A 23,921-nucleotide genomic window follows, 5' to 3' on the forward strand; every position below is an offset into this window, starting at 1 on the left:
TTTTTCTGAGGAAAATGTGTATTACATGCTTTGCAGGTGATATTTACAGTCTTTCAGTTATACTTTCTCCCTTATGAAGAACGTTTAGCTGCTGAAAGGACAGCATAATGTCCTAATACTTCTAGTGAGAGCTCTGTCCACATCTCAAAGATTGGGAAATTAAATGAAATCTTTTGAGGAAGATAACTCAGTCTTTGATAAGCTTCCTGGAGTTAAACATGAATGTTCATCTGGTTTCAGAGATGAACGTGTTAGAAAGTGAATAGACAAGAAGACAAAAACTTATAAAGGTGGAAAACTGTGTAGGTCTCTCATCTGATGTAAGGATGTGATTATGATGAAAGTGGAACTGAGGCCAAAGAAACCTTCATTAGTACTCCTACAGTTATATTTGCTCCATCTTTCGCTAAAGATCTTAGTGAAGATCATACCAACAGAAGTCATGTTTTTGTCAGACACAGAAGGATGTGATCACTTATCCTAACCTGAGTACAGGTCTGAGAATTCTGGTTCTGATTTTATTGTGATTTGTTAGATCTCTCGAATAGCTGAATGTACAAGAAAAAGTCCTATATAAAATCAGCCAGTGTTATCCCTGTTTTAACCAGTACCAGCAAGTGTGATTGCTGTACAATCAGCAGTGTAAGACAGTATGTAGAGTAGCCATGACCACTTGTAGAAAGGTAAAAATATTTGTCTTTACTTGTCTTGCAGTGAAAATCTTTTGGCTTCCTTATCCTTACAGTTACTACCTTAGAAACTGCTGCTCCCCCAAGCTTCTATTTAGAAGCCTATTGCTGCTTTTCTTGGGAAGCATAAGAGAGTAGTTTCTGGGGAACAGTCTGCTCCAATCTGTGTTTTAATTTTATGTTTCTCCAAATCTGAGAGAGACTTTAGGAGATGCAATCATGTAGGAATGTTGCAGCCTCAGAAAAAGAAATGCTTGAGAAAATCAGAAGGATATTCCTAGAAATCATTCCATTAGGTGATAAATATCTGAAGAGGCAATAGAAAGTGAAATTCGTGATTAGTACAGCTTTTCAAAATGTCAGTTTCTCTGTTTTCATATTCTTGAACTACTGAAGATATAATTGTGAGGTATCCTAGAGATAATTTAGATTCTAATACACCTAGAAACTATTTCAACAGAATATTCCCTTTTGTGACTTGAACATAAGTATTCATTGTACCATGTCATCCTATTCATTGTACCATGCCTTCATATTCAAGTGAAGGAATAAGTGCCTATCCTTGCTTACGCARTATTTTTAGCCTTTAAAATTGAGGCTCTAAGTGGATCGTCTAACTACAGCCTTGATAAGCCTATGTTTTCTAAACTATTGTCCCATTTTTATTTGAAAACGAGGGAATAAAGTAGCCTCTCCTTTGACAAATGTTAGCAAAACTTGTCTAATCTTGCTAAATAAAATTGTTAGGTATAAGTGGGCATATGATTTTTTTAGCAGTTTTTAAAGGTTTCAGAGTGTCTTACCACCAGTTTTAGATCAACCTTTTTTTGTACTGAGAACAGATTTGAACTGCTTTATGACTTGGAAAGGAGGAGGTACAAGGCAGAGAGATGAGCATGAATGCTGTGAGCCATTGATATCACACCTTAACTGTAGCAGGTGATCCTTTAGAGTTGTGGTGGCTGTCTGGGCAGAAGATTTCTTTTTCTGGGTTTGTGCATCAGGAAAAAAGATAGTGTCAATGAAATTGAAAAAATACATTTAGAATTAGAGTTGAGTGTAAACCAGCTGCCTTAGGATATGTCACAGACAAGGTTGGAAGCCTGTTGATGAATGTTTACATTCAAGTCCGGGAAAAAAATGTGAGAAGAAGCTTTTTTTAAAGTGAAAACTGTAGAAGTTCCTCACCTGAGAACCATTGATACCTAATTCAGAGTAATGAGCTGTATTTGGACTCCTTGCTATGCGTGTGTAGTTATAGTGAAACATTAACTATCCTAAGTGTATACCCAGTTCAATTTAAACTGACAGCTATAAACCTGAGGGGATTTTTTGCCGCCCCCCCTTTAAACACCTCTGATCCTGAGCAGGAGATAAATATCTTGGTAATTATGACATTTTGCAAATCATGTCCATCATGAAGCTTAGATTTTTGAACTACAGAGGGAGACCTATTAGGGGAAAGTTGAGAAGTAAAGGACATTCAAGAGATTGGAAATCTTGAGGACACTGCTTCTTGGAAGTAGAAATCGACAATTACAGATGTAATTGCAATGATTATATGCTGAAGGGAAAGTTGCATCACAGATGTAAAATTCCAGAGAGGCTCTAAGTCTTTAGTCTCTAGTCACAGCCTGGAGATTTTTGTTATGTGAAGTACAAGCTGTGATGAATCCTCCTTTCAGCTCCAGAGCTGCTAGGTCTACTTTTCACATAAAATTGCTTCTCTGAGGTGTTCCTTCAGATAGCTCCTAATTAATGTCAAAATCATTGCAAATATTTGAGCTGAAAACAGTTTAAAATTTTCTGAAGTTGGAAAATGCTTCTTGAAGATGATCATAAGCCAAAATGGAGAATAAAAGCTTGGTCTGTTTTCTGTAGCTGTGAGAGAGAATTCACATCTCTGAAGAATATCTGGCTTATTTGAATTCATAGATGAACCCATCTCATTCATGGGTATTTTTTTTTCCTTTTCTCAATGAATTTCAAATAAATCCTTACATATTGTAATGAATTAAAATACTGTCTTGAGACTTGGTCTTTCTTACAGAAAGAATTCTAAAATACTAGATTCAGCTCTAAACTAAATCATTTTTCCCCTGCTTTCTTCCCCAGTCCCTCCAAATTACTTGGTAGTAATTCTACCCTTCTAGAGGGTACAGACTGTAGCCAGATCCATTCCAGTAACAGTGTTAATCAGATTTTGAACATACATAATCCTTAGCCAGGAATCAGACTAGAATATTTTCAGCCCATGATATTTTTTTCCTGAAAGTTGAATAACTTCATTGCATAGTAAACCACATTATTGCAAGTTACCAGCAGATTTAACTGGTGAGCCATTACTGCAGAATAGTCAACATTTTAGAAACCTATGGAAACTTTTGGTAGTGCTCAAGCTGTAATCTAGCTATCACTTCTGCATGCCAAGTTAAAAATTAAGTATTTTGGTAAATCTAATAGGTATTTTACCTGAGCTATATTAACAGACAGAACTATATTTAGTGTTGTTTAAGATTGCATTGGGTTATACTCTCTCCGCCCACCCACTATAAAGTATAGAAATACAAAGTTAGAGGGAAGGACTTCTATATTCATTTCCACTTTTTGCCGACGGTGCTGTTTGGTAGCACACTTCAAAGGCTTTCACTGCCATTTCTAAAAGATAAGACAGCAGCGTATCACCATTAAAATTGCATTCAAACACAATCAAATGAACTCTTTCAAGTATTAAAGCAATATAAATTGACATGCATGAAATGTGTGAAAATAAGTGCTGAAATTTCTTTGAGATAATATTGAAGTACAGGAGATCATTAGTTTGTTTTTTTTTTTTTTTTCCCCCCCCCACCAAAGGTGGAAGTGAAAGCCTTTTAGAGTGTGTTCTCAACAGAACTAGGCAACAGAAAAGTGTGGTGGAATACAGCAGTCTTTCCCTCTTTATTTCTGTGCTTTTAAGGGTTGGGTTGGATGTGTATCTCCTGATGCAGTCATGATTGTCACTAAGTATAGTTTTTGTTTGTTAATTTCCTAGTTTGTATACAGCTTTGCTGTACTTCAGTGGATAGCTTCCCAAGTCAGGGAGAAGGGGAACTCCATCTTCCTGGGAATCAGAAGGAGAACTGCACAACTGAAGCTAAATCCTGACTGCCGACCCTTCTGAAGGGTATGAAAGGCTATCACATGCCTCAGATAATGTTCTGTGTCTGACTTTGCAACCTGTTGAAAAGTTACAAAAGGCAGTACACCAGGTACTGTCTTCCCTATCTGACAGTGAAGAAATCACAGGARTTTGCTGCTTTCGATAGGTTAAGAAACTTACTGCTTATTTTTTTGGTATACCTTACGTTTTCACAAACACATCTGGAAACCTGAGTACAGCCAGACACAGTAGCAACATGATCTGTGCCCTGTTTTTCCTCCTTTAGTTTTTTATCCTTGCTGAAATAGGACATGGGCAAGTGTAGAAAATGCTATGCTGCTTATCACTGAAACCTCTCAAATGAAATGCTTTTTTTGTAGCTTGAGGTAAAGATACAAACTATGAATTTTCAGAGCCTCTTCTCAACAGGCCATGGTAAGGTTAGAGAGCTGGAAAAGGAGTGTCAAGATGCATGCACTGAGCTGTAGTATACGTAAGCAAACTGCATATCAAATCGTTGAAATATAGAATGTATTTGGTTCGTGCCATAGTTTATATCAGTGATCTAAAATCTTCATGTGCGGTTTGTGGCAACAGAACTTTAAAATAAAAATCTAAAATTTAAGCATGTGTTTACATGCAAAATCTGTTTTCAGGTTTCTGCATTTGGTGGATCCCATACATCGTACTGTATTGAGGGCAGCAGAGCTTTAATTCCTTTATCTTATATGAAAACCTTTACCAAGAATCTGTATGAACTGAAATTTCAGACCTGAAGGAGAAGAATGTAGTAGTAGGGCTATGCTAATAGCTGTCAGCTAGGATGATGACTGTTATCTTGACTTGCTAAAGGCAATGAGAAAGCTTGTGAGAGCAGAAAGACACAATGAGGCTGTAAATCTTCAGTAGTTTTCACATATATATGATGAATAGTATGTAGACACATGATGCTGAGACTTAATTTTTACATGTACAGTCACTGTGAGTGACTTTGTGGAAACACTAGTCAAGGAAATTGAAGGAGAAGCAGCAAATTAACTTAGGGGACAGCACATAATACTGATTTAAGATGTCATTGCAAGGCCACTCTCAATCCTCTCTGAAAGGTCATGGTGATCAGGAGATTCCTCCCTGCACCTTGGGAGGAATAACCTCATGCATCATTACAGGTTGGGGGCTGACCTGCTGGAAAGCAGCTCTGCAGAGAAGGACTTGGAGGTCCTGATGGACAGCAAGTTGACCATGAACCAGTAATGTGCCCTTGTGGCCACGAAGGCCAACGGTATCTTGGGCTGCATTCGGAAGAGTGTTGCCAGAAGGTCAAGGGAGGTGATCCTGCCGCTCTACTCAGCCCTGGTGAGGCCTCGTCTTGAGTACTGTGTCCAGTTCTGGGCTCCCCAGTACAAGAGAGACATGGAACTACTGGAGAGAGTCCAGCATAGGGCTGTGAGGATGATCAGAGGACTGGAGCACCTGCCCTCTGAGGAACAGCTGCGAGAGCTGGGCCTCTTCAGCCTGGGGAAGAGAAGTCTGAGAGGTGATYTTGTCAGTGTATATAAATATTTTAAGGGAGGGTGTCAAGAGGATGGGGCCAGACCCTCTTCAGTTGTGCCCAGCAAGAGGATGAGAAGCAGTGGGCACAGACTAAAGCGCAGGAAGTTCCACCTGAATATAATGAAGAACTTCTTCACTGTGAGAGTGACAGAGCACTGGAAGAGGTTGTCCAGAGAGGTTGTGGAGTCTCTGTTCTTGGAGCCAGTCAGAAAACAACTACACAGTGTCCTGGGCAATGTTGACCCTGCTGGGTGACCCTGCTTAAACAGGGGAATTGGACTAGATGATCTCCAGAGGTCCCTTCCAACCTCAGCCATTATGTAATAATTACTGAAGAGCTGTTCCCTAATATTGACTTTAATCTATTTACATTTAGCATCATTGCAGATGTAATAAACTTCAGAAAATTCACTTTTATTTAGCTCCATTTTCAAAATCAAATACTATAAAATGAAGAAGCTTAATAAAAAAGTTACAATGTTTCCAAGATATAGACAACCCTCTTGCAGAGTCAAAGCAAACAAATGTTTTCTATTAAAAAAAAAAAAGAGAGAAGTCCACAAAAAAGCTTTCATTTGTAAACAGTAATGTTGGCTAGGTAAAATAGCCTCCAAAAACTTGGAGTTATATCCAAATCAAAAAAACAGGTAGCAGCATAAAATGTGGCAAACAGTATAAAAATATAGTAAGAAGAATTCAGAGTTTTTGGGGAAACAACCTATGGAAAATACAGAAATCTTTTCTCAAACTCATTTTAAGACTTTGGAACCCTTCTAAAGCATCTGAGGCTCACCTTGTAAAAAGAGGGTTCCAACAAGAAATGCTAAATAGTATTCCTTGTCCCAGTGCTCACAGGGTAGGAGAGTGGAAAACTTCCATTCCACTACTCTTCTTACAAAAGATGGGTAGGATGATTTATCTTAACTTGAAGTGTCAGACAGAAGAAATTTTAGAACAAATGAACAGAACAGTAACAAACGTGAATGGTGTTCATCCAAGATTTCTAAAGGCTCTTACGTCCAGAATAGCAGAACTCTGATACGCCCCCGTTTTTATATCGGAGAATAGAAGGTAGCAGTTGTGATGGTAACATTTCCAGAGGGTTTCGGGGGATGCAGAAAGTCGTTACTGATGTGATAAAATCTGATAGGAAAAAAGTTAGTAGAGACAGATTAAGAGACAAGTTATGAAAGTCTGCACAGCTTTTCTGGAGGAAAATCATACTTCACAGATCTTCTTGAGTACTTTGAAAGGCTACTGAGCATCTTAGTAAAGGAAATCCTGTAGATACAGGCTATGTGAATTTCCAGGAAGTTTTCAGCAAAAAAAGGAAGCGTGTTGTAGTGAGAAGTGGAATAGAAAGAGAAGTCCTCTTGCAAATAAATGATGAAAATATCTGAAACGTATAGTGGGAATAAAAGATCAGTTTCCCAATTGTGGGGAGAACCACACAGGAGTCCTTCACATATTAATAATATAGGGGAGGAAAAGGGCTGAATCTTTTGTTGGGGGAGAGCAGGACAAAGTTTGCTGATGATTTTAAGGTATTCAGCATTGAAAAATGAGGGACAGATTTGCTGAAGGACTATGTGAGATTCCAAGCATTATAATTCAAGGTGGAATTCAATTCAGGCAAATGTGAAAGGATGGAGTTCGGGGAGAAATTTCAGGGAAGAAATAACTTCATGTATTAACGGACATGCTGTGGATTAGCTGTTACATAGTAAAGAGATTTAGGGATTACAAGTATTTTGAATATGTTGGCTTAGCGCCTCCTAGCAGCCTAAAAACAACTTTAAGTATTAGAAATCAACAGGAATGTGATGAAAGACAAAAAAGAAATCCTCATTCTAGTTCTAGTATAAATCTCCCATTGGGTATGCAATGGAAATTACTGATGGGTATGCAGACTCATTGTAAGAGGATATAGTAGGAGCTGGTGGTAAGGAGAACCACAAAATACAGGCTAGAATCAAGAGTGGCATTGGGAAGGTGAGCAAGACATGACTATTCTTTGTTTTTGAGCAAGCTTTCAAATGAAGAGGTATCAAAGAAGTGAATAGATGCTGTATCTAGAACGGCAAACAGGTGTCTTTTCATATGAGTGCAGTAAAACCAGATACTCAAAGAGGAAAAAAAAAGTTGAGCTGAAGAGAGTTTACACTCTGATGGGAGTTACATGTGAAGAGAATTTATGTTCTTTCCTATGTGTCTGTTATTGGTCACTGTTGTAAGCAGTGTGTGAGTATTTTTTGTTCTTACAAGGAAACACAACAGTAATTTAGATTGAAAAGTGCTACAAATGGTGTGCTTCTTAGAAATATTTCTTTAAATTTTTGTTACCCAATTGGACTACTGTTACCAGACACCATTAAGAATTTGAGTCACCTTCTGAAGACATTGATAAGTAAAAACATTGCCATACATCAGCTACTCAGAGAGAATGTGTAAACATCTTTTACTTTATGGCAAGTATGAGGCAATTGACCACTTTTTTCAGGAAGGAACAGGAAAAGAGGAACATGTAGATAGTTAATACAGAATAGGAACAGAGGAACATGTAGATTGTTGACAAAGAGTAGGTGAGATTTGCAGTAGTTTGTACATCAATCCCTAGTTAAAAACTTGAATTTAATTTTTGTCATTTCTGTTTTACTTCTATAGCATATTTTTAAAGCTGTTGAACTGAAATCCCTGTACTGTGATGTTTCCATTTTGTGTGAAAACTGTGCTAATTTTGAATGTTTTTTGTATTTACTTTCGTCTTCTACACACTTCCACAAGACAACACACACAATGTAGTAATACTGACAAGCTCATTTGAGTTGTCAAATCCTCACTTTCTAAATCCTCAGAAGTTCTAAGCCTCTATTCCTACCACACTTTTTTAGGATTTCATTCTGCCTGAGGTTTGCTCTTCCATTAAAAAACAAAACAAACAAAAAAAACCCCACAAGTACAAACTCTAGCTTAATAGCTTACTGTTTTGGTGCTTAGAAGAAAGTTAACTATGAAGGAAGATGTGTCCTGTACCTATGTTAACCGTTSTTTCCAATTAAAATATCAGAGAGTTAGGAATCATTATACATTCTAGTTTGCTTTCAAGAATAACTACTGTGAGTAAGGCTGTATCACAGGATATTTAAAGTAATAGATGATGCTAACCCTTCTTCTATACTAACACTTTATTTCTGCCCTAGTGAAGCTTAATTGGACTTTTGAAATCTAGCGAAGCATATTTAAGGTCATTGCAAACTATTTTGTGATCCAGATAATGTTTATTCCATAAACCTAAGCTCTGTGAATTTCAGCTGTTAACAGACTGCCAGTTGAAAAACTTGCTGTGCTACAGAGGGACAGTTTGGTAGAATCATAGAATCAGTAAGGTTGGAAGGGACCTCTGGAGATCATCTAGTCCAGCCTCCCTACTCAAGCAGGGTCACCTAGAGCATGTTAGACAGGGTTGCATCCTGGCGGGCCATGACTATCTCCAGAGAAGGAGACTCCACAACTTCTCTGGGCAACCTGGTCCAATGCTCTGTCACTCTCACAGTGAAGAAATTCCACCTCACGTTTAGGTGGAACTTCCTGTGGTTCAATTTCTGCCTATTGCCTCTTGTTGTGTCACTTGGGACAACTGAAAAGAGTTTGTCCCCGTCTCCTTGACACCCTCCCCTCAGGTACTTATAGGCCTTGACAGGATCCCTCCTCAGTCTTCTCTTCTCYAGGCTAAAGAGGCCCAGGTCTCGCAGCTGTTGCTCACAGGGCAGATGCTCCAGCCCTCTGATCATCCTCACGGCCATACACTGGACACTCTCCAGTAGCTCCATGTCTCTGTACTGGGGAGCCCAGAACTGRACACAGTACTYGAGATGAGGCCTCMCCAGGGCTGAGTAGAGGRGCAGGATCACCTCCCTYRACCTGCTGGCAACASTCTTCYGAATGCASCCCAAGATACCATTGGCCTTCTTGGCCACAAGGGCACATTGCTGGCTCATGGTCAACTTGTCATCCACCAGCACTCCCAAGTCCTTCTCTGCAGAGCTGCTCTCCAGAAGGCTTTTCAGCCCCCAGCTTGTACTGGTGCCTAGGGTTATTCCTCCCTAGGTGCAGGACTCTGCACTTGCGCTTGTTGAACCTCATAAGGTTCCTCTCCACCCAGCTCTCCAGCCTGTCCAGATCTCTCTGAATGGCAGCACAGCCCTCAGGTGTATCAGCCACTCCTCCCAGCTTGGTATCATCAGCAGACCTGCTGAGGAGGCACTCTGTCCCCTCATCCAGGTCACTGATGAAGAGGTTGAACAGGATGGGACCCAGTCCTGAGCCCAGGGGGACACCACTAGCCACAGGTCTCCAACTAGACTTCATGCCACTGATGATGACCCTCTGAGCTCTGCCTTGCAGTCAGTTCTCAGTCCACCTCCCTGTCCACTCACCTAACCCACACTTCCTGAGTTTGTCTAGGAGGATGTTATAGGAGGCAGTGTTGAAAGCCTTGATGAAGTCAAGGTATACAACGTCCATGCTGACTACTCCTGATCGCCTTCTTTTCCTCAATATGCTTGGAGATGACATCCAGAATGAGCTGTTCCATCACCTTTCCAGGGATGGAGGTGAGGCTGAGAGGCCTCTAGTTGCCTGGGTCCTCCTCCTTGCCTTTTCTGAAGACTGGAGTGACACTGGCTTTCTTCCAGTCCTCAGGCACCTCTCCAGTTCTCCAGGACCTTTCCAAGATGATGGACAGCGGCTTGGCAACAACATCTGCCAGCTCCCTCAGTACTTGTTGGTGTATCCCATCAGGGCCCATGGATTTGTGGATGTCAAATTTGCCTGAAAGATCTCTAACCTGATCCTGCTTGACCAAGGGAAAGTCGTCTTTTCTGCAGACGTTCTCCTTTGTCTCCAGGCTCTGGTATTTCTGAGGGCTGCCCTTAGCAGTGAAGACTGAAGCAAAGAAGGCATTCAGTAATTCTGCCTTCTCTGTATCCATTGTCACCGGGGCCCCTGCCCCCTTCAGCAGCAGGCCCACATTTTCCCTAGTTCTCCTCTTGCTACTAATGTATTTGAAGAAGCCCTTTGTCTTGTCTTTAACGTCTCTTGCCAGATTCAGTTCCAACTGGGCCTTAGCCTTCCCTGCTGCATCTCTACGTACTCTGACTGCATTCCTATAATTCTCCCAGGTGGTCTGTCCCCTCTTCCACATTCTGTGTACTTTCTTTTTCTGTCTGAGTTTGGCCAGGAGCTCATTGCTCATCCGTGCAGGTCTCCTGCTGCCTTTGCTGGACTTCTTACTCATAGGGATACACCACTCTTAAGCTTGGAGGAAGCGATGTTTGAATACTAGCCAGCTCTCCTGGACCCCCCTTCYTTCTRTGGCCTTAACCCATGGGATTCCTCTGAGTAGGTCCTTGAAGAGGCCAAAGTCCGCTCTCCTGAAGTGCAGGGTTGCGATCCTACTTACTGCCCTGCTTCCTCCATGCAGGATCCTCAACTCCACCATCTCATGGTCACTGCAACCAAGGCTGCCCCCAGCCTTCACATCTCTAACCAGTTCTTCTCTGTTGGTTAGGACAAGGTCCAGCAGGACACCCTTCCTCGTAGGCTCCTCCACCGCTTGTGACAAGAAGTTATCATCAATGCATTGCAGGAGCCTCCTGGACTGCTTGTGCCTTGCTGTGTAGTCCTTCCAGCAGATATCAGGGTGGTTGAAGTCTCCCATGAGAACCAGGGCCTGTGATTGTGAGGCTACTTCCAGCTGTCTATAGAAGGCCTCATCGACTTCCTCTTCCTGGTCAGGTGGCCTGTAGTAGACACCCACAACAGTGTCCCCCGTGTTGGCCTGCCCTTTGATCTCGACCCATAAGCTCTCGACTGCGTCCTCCTCCACCCCTAGGCAGAACTCGTCCAGTTGCTCTCTCACATAAAGAGCAACTCCACCACCTCCCCTTCCTGGCCTGTCTTTCCTAAAAAGCACATAGCCATCCATGACACCGTTCCAGTCATGCGAGCTGTCCCACCATGTCTCTGTAATTGCAATGAGATCATGGCCCTGTGACTGCAGACAGATCTCCAGCTCCTCCTGTTGTTCTCCGTGCTGCGTGCATTGGTGTACAGGCGTTTCAGAGAGGCAATCATGCCTGCAGGTTTCCCGGGAAGGGTGCAGGGAGGCCCCCATAGCCATGTCCGAAATGCACATCTCCAGCTGCATGCACTCGTTGGAGGCCCCCCAACCCAAGTTGTGTTTTATTGATTACCTTCTCTCTGTGACTCTCCCCTTCCCCCTTCCTACCTAGTTTAAAGCCGTCTTTAGCAGGCTGGCCAACCTGTTGGCAAAGGCACGTGCCCCACTTGGTGAGGTGAATCCCATCTCTCCCCACCAGTTGCTGATCTTCAAACAATGTCCCATGGTCAGAGAAACCAAAACCTTGTAACTGGGACTCATGCTACAGTGAGATGGCGACAACACTTACATGCATGTCTAGCAGTGAGAAACATTATAGTGATTGATAATCTGCTTCTCTCTTSAGCCTCGAGTGAAGCGCTTATGAGAGGCTGTAGCTCATCTTGGTGTTTTAACCTGTTCTGTTTGGGTAAAGATAGCTGACTTAATTGCAGAGCAGAAAGTGAGCAAGGTGCCTATTAACCTTCTATATAGTAGCTCAGAAATTAGAATACTCATCTAAGAGATGGGGGACCTGGATTCATTTCCCTCTGAAAGGGTTCAAATGCATGTTTCTGCACTGTCAGAAGAGAGCTTTTGCCCACTAGATTGTGCTTTGAAGCGAAGGATTCAAAATTGATTGAATCAGAAGAAAAATAAGAGCTTTTGTGATTCTCCCGTTCACTGCCCTCTTGTTGCTAGTTGCCTTTGTTCTGGGACTCTGCCAGTATTTAAAGGCTTAAATTTAAATGTTTAAGTAACTTTTTTTTTTCTTTTGACATTAAGAAAAGGCTCAAAGTGTGTAACTGCCTATCAGCTAAGATGTGCTCACTTAGTTGTGTGCTGTCATGTCACATAGCTTGACATTGGTAACTATGAAAATAGACATTTTTTAAATAAGGCACTTTCTAAGGAAAGAAGACTCCTGTAAAATTTTCTTTTGTCAGGAGGGATTTAAGAAGCAATAAGGAGATCTTTGGTTTACTTTTTTTTTTGGGTAGAATAGTAAAATGCTAATGTCCTGACATATCCTGTCATCTTCACATTCTTTGAATCTCTAGCTCTCTCTGTAGATAATATTTCAGAATGTGTGCTGTGTTTTTATATTTATAAAAATGAAGTTTTTTTTCTGGTAAAATATAAATCAGGAAAAAATGCATTCTGTGTCCTGAAAAAATATATATTTTTAAACTAAGTGGCTCCTATTTACAACCTACCATTTAAAGCATTCACATTCAAAATTTTTTTGCTAAATGTTCTTTACAAAGTGTGAATCTAATGTAACATAGGGTGATGGAGGTGTAATTGAAAGGACAAAGCTGCAAATCAGGATTTCTGTAACTGTCAATGATGCATCTTTTATAACCTGAAAAAAAAATAAACTAAAATTTCAAAACATCCAGTAAAGACAAAGGGTGGTCTCTGATACTTGCCTTCAAAACAGGCTACCCTACACTATAGAAGTGTTGGCATGATGGTTAACATAACCATGAGATATGTTCCTGAAAGAGCTGTGAAACCATAATGTAGTTCTTTTTTTTTTTTTTTTTTTTTTTTTTTTTNTTTTTTTTTTTTTTTTTTTTTTTTTTTTTTTTATTCCACTATTACTATTTGCTTAAACTACTGTCCTTTGGGGACATGGAGTATGATGGCAGGATTGTACAGGCTATAGTTTCCAGAGCCTTGAACACTGTAGAGAATGGAAAAAAAATTCATGTAGAATCTTCTCACTCTAAATGGACTTCTTTTCTCAGTCTAACACAAATATAAAACATTTTAATGTTAGAAAACAGCAAATGTATAAAAATATTTTTCTTAACCAATTCTAATTCCTTTTGGGTTGTGTTTTATGATAGTTGACAAGATGGAACAGTGTTTTTACTTCAGGGCCTCAGATGATTGCCATATCAGAGGTGCAGATCCTGTGGTAAAAGAGACAATGTTCCATGGGACTACTGACCTGAGTAGAGTAGATTGAGTGTAGCTTTATGCTGTATTAAATCTGATTGATTGAAAGGGATTGTATCTCTTTGGCTTTCTTTGAATTTGTCTTTTCTAGTTCTGTGATGTGGTAGTTTAAAAATGAAATCCTAGGCTTTTGCTGCTTTGAATGAGGTTTATGCAGATGCTTCAGATCCTCATCATATACGCATAACTAAAATTGTTTCGTTAGTCTCTTACTGCAAAAGGTTCTTTTCCAGAGGAGGTTACTAGAAACTTTGAACTGCTGACTTAAATACTGATTTGATTGATACCAGATTGATAGGCTAAGCAGTTAACAGTGTTACTAAACTATCTTGCTTTGTCTTTTTCACCAGGAAAGAGTATATTCATCCTTGCTTGTTTGGAGAAGCTTTTTAGTTCTTACAATGTGTTCTTTCTTCGCTCTGTTGTCTTACCTAATGGAAGTAGAATGATGCAGAGCTTTATGGGGCTTTCTTCTCTGTTTAAGGGACTCTACTGACTTACTGGTTTAATGACTTAATAGTAGATTGATTTATGATCTGGAAGACAAGGGAAGTATGGCGTTCTTTGTTATTAAGGTATAATTAAGTAACACATTAAGTATGGTAGTCACTTCAGCTTGATTTTGAGTTGCTTTTGGGATCAGCACAGACCTCAGTGATAATAAGGGTTTACAATGTAAAGCTGAAATTTGTTTTTTTTTTTTTGACCCTTGAGAAGTAATGTTTCATTGTTTCATGTATTGTGATGAACATGGACATTAAGTAGCTCAGGACAAGGAAGTTATTTCCCATTTTTATTATAACCTGTGTCATTTCTTTTTGCAGACAGTCATAGACGCCCATATCTTCCCAGCTCTTATAAATATTTTGCAAACAGCTGAGTTTCGGACAAGGAAAGAAGCTGCGTGGGCAATCACAAATGCAACATCTGGAGGCTCTGCTGAACAGATCAAGTATGAAATAGTGCAAATCTTTCTGTGCAATTGAGTGAATTAGTATTTGCGCAAGGTGTCATACTAATAACCTAGAAGCTGATAAAGAACAATAACCTAGAGGTTAGAATTGGTACAGTCTTGACAGGACCTATGCACAAATCTGTATGCTTCCAATATTTGTCTCTACAGAGATCCTGTCTTTGGACTGAATTATGAATGAGCCATTCATTCCTGTATGGAGAAATCACCTAAAAATTTCAATTATGATACTTTTTCTTTAATTGAACCCTTTCTTTTAAAGACCTACATGAAACTTTTTGACTCATTTCTTAGTGGTCATTGTAGAATATAACAAAGTTCATTTGCAACCTAGAGAGAAATATCTTGAAGACCTATTCCCAAGCCCCTGAGACAAGAGTATCATGTACTGTTTTTCCTATTTATTTTGTACCAGTATACATGCTGATATACAATTTCTTGTTATAGAACAAAATATTTATAACTCTCTCATATAGAGATAGATATGAAATATCTTTAAGATATATTATAGCAGAATTGACTAGATATAAACGGATGTTCGTAATTTTTCCCATCAGGTTTATATTTCATCTGATTGTTTTGGTTCTTAGTCCAACTGCTTAAATGGCTACACCAAATATGATATTACAGACTGGGTTCTTGTGGTGTTTTTCAGGTATTTAGTAGAACTGGGGTGCATCAAACCACTCTGTGACCTCCTTACAGTAATGGACTCAAAGATTGTGCAAGTAGCACTGAATGGCCTGGAAAATATCCTGAGGCTTGGAGAGCAGGAATCCAAACGCAGTGGCACTGGCATTAATCCTTACTGTGCTCTTATTGAAGAAGCATATGGTATGATCAAAACATCTGTGGAGTGTAGTAGTTAAAGCAATGATCATAAACCCATTAGCGGTTCAGAAACCAGATTCTATTAATTTTCTCATCACTAATGAACTGTTTTTAGACAAAAGTCCACTTACCAACATGCTCCATCTTTTACATGATCCTTCTGTGCATGTCTATTGGACACAGTATATATAGATCTTTTCTCTCTGTCTTTTCGCCCTGATGGTGATTTGAAGTGTCATTCAACCTCAGTATCTTCCCTCTACAGCAGATAAAATTCAGGTACTCTGCTCTGTCACTCAGGTTTCAAGCCTTTCCCTTCCCTCTCTGCGGACCAGTAGAATTTTGACAGCATACAGCAACTTCCTGGTTTGCTCATTTTATTTAGTCTTTGCTGTGCTGAGGTTGTAGAATGTGCTGGCGTCAATCCATCCTAATTCTGAAATATTGCTGCTCTTACGGTTTGTATCCTCATAAGTGGGCCTGAGGTCTTCTCAATTTACTCTGGCCATTTTCTGTTTTGTGTGGCTGGCTTCACCTCAGCTGTTTTTCTCAGCAGAACTAAGTATTACTGAGGAAAACATAATCTTGTTGTACCATGACAGAAACGATAGATGTCCAGAAGTCTGAAGGTGGATAGCTTGTAAATTCCTAGTGTTAGAGATTTACTACAGCAGCTAAGACTTGAATTTCATTATAGCATCGTTGCTGGGTATCAAAGATAGTTCAGCTAACTGTAGTATTTTAATCTCTTTCTGACTACAAGGCTTGAGTTTGACCACCTACTTAATGTCTGCACAAAAACGGTTTGCTGGAGCTTAGCTGCGCTTTATATATACATTATATATTAAGTAGCAGCACCTCCATCCTTGTAAGTTTTTGAGACTTGCTGGACAAAGTCACAGTTGACCTAATCTAGTGTTGGTAGTAGTTCCATGCTGTGCTGGAGGTTGGACTAAATAATTACCAGAAGTCTCTTCCAGCTTGAATTTCTGTGATTCTGTGCTAATGGCCTTTTGCAAACAAAAGTACTGTGAAAATGCCTTCAGTAGACATGGTCCTAGAAGGGTGTTCAGAGAAGTCTCTGAGGCCTTGTTATCCACACCTCCAGGACTGTCCTTGATTTGATTTGATTGAGTAGGAGAGAAGAGGCATACAAAATACGAAATACATTGTACAGTTACAGGGCAACTATGTAGTGCAATCTGTTTTTTCTTGAGTATGGAGAGCATGAGTGGTGGAAGGGTCTCTACAGTGAGTTTTTTTTCTGAAAGTGGGAGAGAATTGTTATGAAACTTGATGTTCACAGCAAACTGAAAATGGATATGGTCATCTGCTTTCACTGAGCTGTAATTCTTATGTGCTTCTTTTCTCTGCAGGCCTGGACAAGATTGAATTCCTACAGAGCCATGAGAATCAAGAGATTTATCAGAAAGCCTTTGATCTGATTGAGCACTACTTTGGGACAGAAGATGAAGACAGCAGCATTGCCCCACAGGTGGATCTTAGCCAGCAGCAGTACATCTTCCAGCAGTGTGAGGCTCCCATGGAAGGCTTCCAGCTCTGAGGTGTCCTTACGCTGAGTGCTACTCTACTTAGCCAATCCTGTTGTCGAGCCACAAGCCACCCGTGGAGTGATTCTCTCGATGTTTTCCATAACCCTGTTTGCGCTCATTCGCTTGCCTTGTGCACATGCTCTTACATACATCTGGAAAACCTTTGGCTCTCCGTGGCAGGATGTCCTCTCCTTGGCAAGGGGTCACCAGAATCACCCTTCTTCTCTAGATTCTGAAACCTCTCCACTGTCGTCTTTGTGGAGCTGAGGCACCTTTCTATACTTTGAGATATTCCCCACTCCTATTGCAGGAAAATAATCTCTCTTCTGCTAGCCCCCACATTCCTGGTATCCAAGATGAGGCTGCCTTTCTCATGCATTTGCTGCAGTGTGTGCCTGCAGTCCAGGAAGACATTCAGACTTTCTGAGAATCTAGCTTAATTCATTTCCCATACTCTTCCCTGGTTGCCTCTCTGGATGGCAGTGTGAGATGTATTAAAYCTTCAAATGCAATGTATCTACTTTGCTGTATGTGCCAGCCTGGGTTATTGGCATATAGAACATGTTACAAATAATGGAGTAAGTTCTCTATCCCCTGCAACAACGGGCTACAATGGACATGTTTTCCGGTTCTTAAGAATACTGAACACATCTGGCCCTATCCCTTCCTAAAACTGAGCTCCCAAGCTGGACTGCAGACCACTGTGGAGATTTGTATACCCTCACAGTTTTTCCTTTCCACCAACAAAAAAGAACCTGTGAATATGTCACTTTTACCACATCCCCAGAAATGACTTTCCAAACCAGCTTCTAGAATGGAGAAACTACCCCTGTTTCTGCTTCCCAACTCAGCGTGACCCAACGGGGCCTGCAGCCCTTTTTGACTTCATGCACCTGAGTCTGTCTTTGGTAATGTAGTTATGGCTGAAAATTTCCTGTCTGCCTCTTTACATTTTTATGCAGCTTGACTCGAACAGATTTCTCTTCTGAAAAAATACCTTCTGAATACAAAATCCTAATTTGCAAAACTTAGCACAAGGAGTGTTAGCCCTCCTTTTCATTTTCAAGGGATAGAGCTTCCTCTCCAGCTCACCTGATGAAATAGAGTCCTCTTGATCAAATCCCATATTTAAACAACTACAATGACACTACATTCAAAGGATGATAATATTCCACCCAGATCTGCCTGGCCCTTTCATTTCATTTTCCTTTTGCTGTTTACGGGACTTCAGGTGAATTAGCATGGAACACGTGGTTCCTACAGGTGACATCTGTTTGGCATCGCTGACTGCATGACAGCTGTATGTGCAGCTGTAGACTGCCCTTCTGCTAGCAGCATGTTCTTGGCTCTGCAGCCTGCTTGGATCACAGATGTCTGATGCAAAGGCCAGCCACTCCTCACTGATTTCAGCTGATATTGGCAACATACTCTTCACACAACAAGGCAGATGCCACCTGATTGAAAGTGACGGTTTCGTTTCTGTAAATGCAATTGATTCTCCAGGCCGTCTGCTCCTCCCTGCATTGGGCTATGTTCTTTCAAGCCATTTTGGACGTTTGGACCACACATTTGTCCAGTATAAACATTTCAAAATTGCCACTGACTACTGCAGTGTCATGTACCTGTGGTAAGTGTTGTTGGCAGAACTGTCTGCAGGATCCTCCTTATGACTCCTTTTAGTGACAAGCCACTGCAAAAGCAAAACCAACTCATTGGATACAGAATAATAATAAAAAATAGATAAAACACCTGTGAAACTGCTGAAAGAAGCTAGGCAAAGGCCTGAACATCAGCTCTGTGTGATCATTATTTAAATATAGTCTTCAGTTCTGTCTGTGCTTCAGGATGGAGACTTTGAGCTGTGTGGCCACTGCAGAAGCCACCTGCTGCCTCCCTAGCTAATACTGTTGGCCTCCACCTTCCCTCCCCCGGTTATTTTCTCTAGTGCTGCTTTGTGCTGAAGGAACATTTAGTTTACTGCACTTGATCTGTAAATGGACTTCGATTCTTTGTAATTTTAGGGGGTTAAATTTGGTGGTTAATTTAAAAACAAAAAACCCTCAATGTTGCCTTTACATCACATATAAATAACTGTGTTTCTCTTTCTTGAAGGGTGATAGAAGCACTGATGAGTAGCAAAATCTTGTTTTAGCTTTTGGATTTTTTTGTGCTGGATTTTTTTACGTGTAAATTTCCAATAACATGTCATTTCTATAAGATTTGTTTAAAATCATGTACCTCTTATTGGATGGTATAAAAATGCTACATATTTTGTAAACAAATCTGAGCAAAGTGTGTGTGTATATATTCTGTATATTCATATATGTATATTCTGTGTATATATACACTTGTGTGTATATATACATATATATACACACACACGTATATATATACACACATGCACATGTGTGTATTTATATACATATCTATATATCTATATATCTATATATATATATATATAAGTGTTTTCTCTTCCAGGCTAGTGAAAACAATGTGGTGCATTGGCGTTCTCCCTTTGCCCTCCCCCCAAGAAAATAATGACAATTGCCTCTAAATGAGTGAATTAAAAAAGAGTCCATTTAAGCTGAATGGTGTGCCTTCCTGTGTAAGGATCCTGGCCCGTTGTTTGTTACTTTTGCAGTGGATATGTGAATTCAGATCAGATAAGTATAAATCTTTAAACTTGGTATGTGTGTTTGAAGTGACAGGCTTGGTTGACACACGTAATAATGTTGTTGTCATATATACTTAGACTGTGTAAGGCATTTGACTGGTACTGCATAACATTTTGACTGAAAACTAAAACAATACAAAAATTAACATGGCACACATTAAATGGATTAAAAATGTGGCTAACTCATAGGTCTCAATTTAATTTTAAATGGTCTTCCTTGAGTGTATTTCTGGCAGGATCTTCTAGCAACCAGTTCTCCTTGTTTTATTTAGAATTATTAAGGACTTGAAAAGAAGCACAATCCACTTCTAACAAGTTCCAGGTTAAATGAATATAGGAGGAAGATCAGACTTGTGAAGAGTCAAAGGAAAAGCTCATGGATACAGACTGTAATTATTTGATAAACCAAGAGCAAGCAAACTACTTGCATTTTAATAGAGCTAAATGTATAGTGGAAGGTTACCCATCTAATAAAAAACATTCGGGCCACAGATAAAAAGGTCTCTATTTTAGATGAAAAGTATCTCTGAAAAAGATTTGGAGTGGATATCAGCATGCTAAAAATTTGGAAGTAGCAATGATTATTAAAAGTTCAGAAGATATATTCCATTTGGATGAGAAATAAGGCACTTTTTACCCTTAAGAGTAACTAATGGTTAGCCTGACATTAGAATAACAAGTGTTATTCTACCAGAAGTGTTATTCCACTGTGTTAGAAATACTAAACCCAGTATTCTCTGTTTTCTTAAAGGGCATACTGCTGTTCGAACAAGATTTAACTCAGGGAGTGCTTTCATGAAGGTCACACTGTGTTTTAAATGATCTTTTCTTGTTCTGTATGCAAGTAGGAAGTAGCATAGTCTAATGTTTAGAGGATAGGGCAGGGAGCTGTTGGAGTTCTTGGTTTTTCTTAGCTCTGCCATGCAGTGCGTAGCTCCAGAAAAGTGATCGTATGTATTTTCTGCTTCCCTTATTTTGGCAATTGAAGTTAATAATTAATTTGTTTTTATCTGCTTTTGGAAATCCTAGCTGAGCACCTTTCAAAAGGACCATGAACTTATAAGGTGAAAAGATTCATAAGAACAAAGAATTTCTGAGTTTTTTTGCAGCATCAGTAATGAGCTGGAACTATTGCATTCATCTTTTTAACAAAAGATGCAGGGCTGCTTGGTGGTGTTATCTAGCAATGCTGTCCAGACTGATAGTGCCTTTCAGGTGTTGTATATTTGTTGGAGCAGCAACCAGGAGCTCCTTCCTTTTATTGGTAAAGCTCTCATTGGAACATGGCAGGCAGGCGCACTCCCTTCAGTTCAGGATGTTGCGCGAGGTGGTGGGGCAGAAGATTATTGAAAGCTTAGTCACTCAGCCAGGATCAGTTTTCAGGGCACCTGGGAAGATACCACCCATACAAACAGAATCATTTGAGGCAACTGCTGCCTAGAAACCTCAGCCAGTGTTCAGCCTAAATTCCTGTGCTGGTTCCTTGATCCCAACCAAATACAGCTGTTTGATGTCTCTTCCCTAAGGGAGAGGAGAGAGTTATTGACCCAAGAAAATACGAAGTGCTTTTGAACCTGCTTTTCTGTATTGAGACAGTATTGAGACTGTTGAAGAACCAAATCCTATCTTCTAGTCCTAAATGTGATGGTGCTGGTGATGCACCTCTGTGCTTCCTCGATGATTTTCAGAATATCTTTCTTGACTCTGGGAAGTGTGCAACTCTGCCAGCTTCAAGTAATTTCCCATGTCTTCCACTGAGGTTTACTTCCTTCTCAAATAGGCACAACACATCATTCCCTTCCATGCCAGTTTTAGCCATGAGATACRAAGGTCTTCCTTCAAATACCTGAGACTTAGTAGGAAAATAAACAGGACCTCTCTGCATACTACTATGGCTATGTCCGTAGGGCTCACRCATGCTCTACTGAGGCAGTGTGATTAATGTTGTTGGTTTTGTCATTGCATTGGGAGGCATTGGTTGCCTTTTGAATAGATATAACAATAAGGCATATGATATAGGTTAATGATTTTACTTTTGAGAAAAAATATTACCCTGAATTGTGCTGCCGACCTCTCAAAGGGGAGAAGGTGAAATACTGTTCTAAGGACTTAGTATGTTCCTCTTAATTAGTCAATGTTAAGATGGCATAGGCTAAAGCCAGGAGCCAGTTAGGTTATACATAGTGTATTAAGAAGTTTTCCAGTCCACTAGAGTGGATGCTTAGGCCGGAAGTCTGTGCTCTGTTTTTTAAACATTGCCAAGTGTTTTCTTGGGAGCCATCAGGCTAGAAACGAAGTGACTTATTTCCTTGTCCCTCTGAGAAAGATTTACTTCATTTTTCTAGTACTTAAATACTTTCAAAGAAAATAGTGCAGTGGTTGAGAGAGAGCTGGAGACTGCACACAGCCCAGGCTCAGGCTTTTGTATGAGACTCTCGCRCTAATGTGGAAGCAGAAAGAAAATGCAAGTATGTGCAGTGATGCACAGGTTTTATGGTAGATCCTGAAATGGTGGAGATATCAGACTGATAGAATGAAAGGATATATGGCTACACAGAGCTTGTAGAAAACCATTGGAGCCTTGAGTTCAATTTTTAGGTAAACAGGGCAGWGTGTTTAGGTTTGTAAGTAAAATGAAAAACTGGTGACTGATGCTGCTCTGAGCTGTTGCTTTCTAAGTGATAGACATTTTTATTTGAAGTGCTTTACTAGCTGGATGAGTGCAAACAGTTTTATGTTGATAACTAGATGAGGTGCATGGCAATTCTGTTCAGAGTGCACTCAGGTGCTTATTGAAAGGGGAATGCTTTTGAGAGATGGATAGTTTTAAGCTTTGCCATCAGCAAGCCTAAATTTAATCCATACAAGTTTCTCTGAAATACTGTCTACAGTTCATGTTCTCCTTTTTAGTCTTGTTTCAAACATACACAAACACATGCATACACTCTGGGAAGATATTTTTTGATTCCCACATCTGAGTTTACTAGTGTKGCATAGAAACAGAGCTGTCATGATAGATCCCTTTACTTATCTGCAGTGGAATTAAGCATGACTTGCCCTCAATGCTAACTGAGTGGACAAGTCTATGGGAGCCTATTTGGTTTCAGCGACAGCATACTTAGGTTGATGACCTTAGGGAGAATCTGGTAACAGGTCTTGGAGACACCTGAAGGTTACTAACTTCTGTGGTGGAATGACTGCACAGGTTGGTTGATTGGTTACATCTCATCAATATGAGTGGTACTCAGAAYTGTAATCAATAAAAAAGATGGACTGTAGCAGTTACTTTCTGTCTCTAAAGGAAAGGACAAGGTAATACAGAAGTCCGTGCTGGATATCTCATTGCTTCTCTTTTCCAATTATAAAGATAAGCAAGATGTACCCTGCATTTTTGTAGCGCTTTTATTTTTTTAAGAAATATTGCTAACCTTTAGTGGTACTAATGGTTCAAACCGTATTTGTCTCCCAGTATCAGAAAGTTCACAAACTGCATCTGTTCAAACATATGTCTCCTCTATTTCTAGAGTCCCTAGTGACCTGTTAGCAGGCAGTCCTGGGAAATTACATGCTTTCGAACAGTCCTGATGATAGTCCCAATTTACATTTCCTTCCAAGGGAGCTGAAGGGAAGAGGAAAAACACTAGTCTCCAGTTGAAGGCTGTTCAGTATGAACAGTATACAACTATTCTGGGATGAATGCCAGAAATAGGACTGTTGGGAGTAGCTCTATACAGGTGTCTGTGGCTCTTGTGTTTCTAAATTTGAGGCACAAGGTAAAATAAATGATCCTTCTCTTAAGTGGGCTAATGTCATGAAATCAAAGATGGGGACTTGAACAGAATAAATGCAAATAAATTTTAGAAAAAAGCTCAGTAGCAGAAACTGGAAATGCTTGAATCACTTTCTCACACACTCATGTGCTCTAGAGAGCTAGCCAGTCTGATGGCACAGTATTTAAATACTCTATTCCCTTAGCTTGAATTTTTTCTCATCTCACTATAGACTCTGGTGTAAAAACTGATAGGCTGTCATTTGCAATGCGTTGAGTCTCTGGAATACCACTTCGCTGTCACGCTCCTCTTTTTATCAAAAAGCAGCAGTTATTCCTAAAAAACAGTCTTTCACTTAAACATAGCCAGAACATATTGGACCCGAAAACAATCAAGCAGGCTTCCTAATGACTTCACATTCTGTTGATATTAATGGAGRCACACAATTATTCTTCACTCAAGGGTTACCTAACATTGTTCTCTTACCCAAAGAGGAACATATGGAATATTCTAAGCAGGCTGTAATAATACAGGGTGCATACAGCCCCTTTCTTCCTGAAGGGACCCAAAGAAGTCAATTACCTAAATCATAAGTCAGTGATAGTAG

General features: G+C 40.0%; 1 protein-coding gene across 1 annotated transcript in view; it reads left to right on the forward strand.

Moving 5' to 3' along the window:
- The window catches only part of KPNA1 (karyopherin subunit alpha 1), a 59,528-nt gene extending 36,186 nt beyond the window's left edge, over positions 1-23,342 (forward strand). Inside the window, exons 12-14 of the mRNA XM_085324573.1 lie at positions 14,338-14,465; positions 15,142-15,320; positions 16,694-23,342. Coding sequence (XP_085180699.1) covers positions 14,338-14,465; positions 15,142-15,320; positions 16,694-16,881 — 495 coding nt within the window. The 3' untranslated portion in view covers positions 16,882-23,342. The remainder of the gene's footprint in view (positions 1-14,337; positions 14,466-15,141; positions 15,321-16,693) is intronic.
- Positions 23,343-23,921: the final 579 nt, after the last annotated feature.

This window comes from Rhea americana, unplaced genomic scaffold (genome assembly GCF_003343005.1).
Source record: "Rhea americana isolate MKP2758 unplaced genomic scaffold, rheAme1 scaffold_92, whole genome shotgun sequence".
Taxonomy (NCBI): Eukaryota; Metazoa; Chordata; class Aves; order Rheiformes; family Rheidae; genus Rhea; species Rhea americana.